The 1,013-nt window shown below is 43.6% G+C and overlaps 1 protein-coding gene across 1 annotated transcript; it reads right to left on the reverse strand.

The window, feature by feature from the left end:
- Positions 1–17: 17 nt before the first annotated feature.
- Positions 18–1,007, reverse strand: LOC106321964 (serine protease SPPA, chloroplastic-like; the record flags this gene model as incomplete). Its single annotated transcript, XM_013760172.1, has 3 exons — positions 596–1,007; positions 324–507; positions 18–181 (listed from the first exon to the last, which is right to left on the reverse strand). Coding segments are annotated over exons 1-3 (753 nt in total), but the record flags the coding sequence as incomplete, so codon positions are not given.
- Positions 1,008–1,013: the final 6 nt, after the last annotated feature.

A 1,013-nucleotide genomic window follows, 5' to 3' on the forward strand; every position in this document is an offset into this window, starting at 1 on the left:
TTTCTTATGCGAGAAACAGAGCCAAAGAAGAAACAATACTTACCTCCAAGAAAAGAAGCTTGAACAGTCAAACCATATAGAAAGGAATAGGCACTAGGCGGAGCATAGAGCTCGCTGCATGAACAGCCAAGATAATACTCCTTCAGTCCACATATGTTGATATACCCCACAATAAATTTCCCTGACAAAAGATGTGTTTGATCAGCTCTTAGAAAGCAAGTGAAAATCTAGAGAGCAAATGAACTTCCAACACTCTTAAAAGCAGTAGTAAAGATATGAAAGTTTGATATTTAGTAGAGAATGCAAGATCATTCAGGAGCTACCTGATTTCTTAAAATCCAATATATGCCTTCGAATTTCTTCAACCTTTCCCCACCCACAACTCAAAGGCTCAATGTGAAGGTAGACTCCAGCGATACGAGGATCATATGCAGCTTTCACCAAATTCTCAGAGATTTGGGGCAGGGAAAGCCCTGAAGTGAAACGGCTCTTCAGCTGATCAGAGATCTGAAAAATAGAGAATAAACAACAAGGCCAGTAAAGAGTTCAATTCTCAAAGAAACATCACTAACACATTGTACTATTTGTAGACCACCTGGCCACGCAGAGTCATAGTCAAGACGCTTCCTTTGCGAACACGCTGCCAAGGATAAGCAAAGAGCATCCGGAACTTGACTACAAAGCTCTCCCATGCGTTTCTATCCTCATACACCATTTCTCCTGTAGGATACTCCTCATCTCTTACCACTGGGGAAGCTCCATCCCGTGGCTGATCTTTCTCTAATTCAGCCGAGGAAGCAGGTGAATCGTCAAAGGCACGAGCCGAGAATCTCCGAGAACGAAGACGAGGAACGATATGGGATGATGAATGCGAATCCGAAGAGGTGAAACTGGAGTTCAGGAGGAGAGGTCTTCTGTATAAAGCCGTCGTCACGGAGACCAGTGACCTACTACTGCTAAAGACTACTTGAGGCGCCTGGAGAATTAGAAGCTTCGCCATTTTCTCTCTCTCT

Source organism: Brassica oleracea, unplaced genomic scaffold, assembly GCF_000695525.1.
Source record: "Brassica oleracea var. oleracea cultivar TO1000 unplaced genomic scaffold, BOL UnpScaffold04213, whole genome shotgun sequence".
Taxonomy (NCBI): domain Eukaryota; kingdom Viridiplantae; phylum Streptophyta; class Magnoliopsida; order Brassicales; family Brassicaceae; genus Brassica; species Brassica oleracea.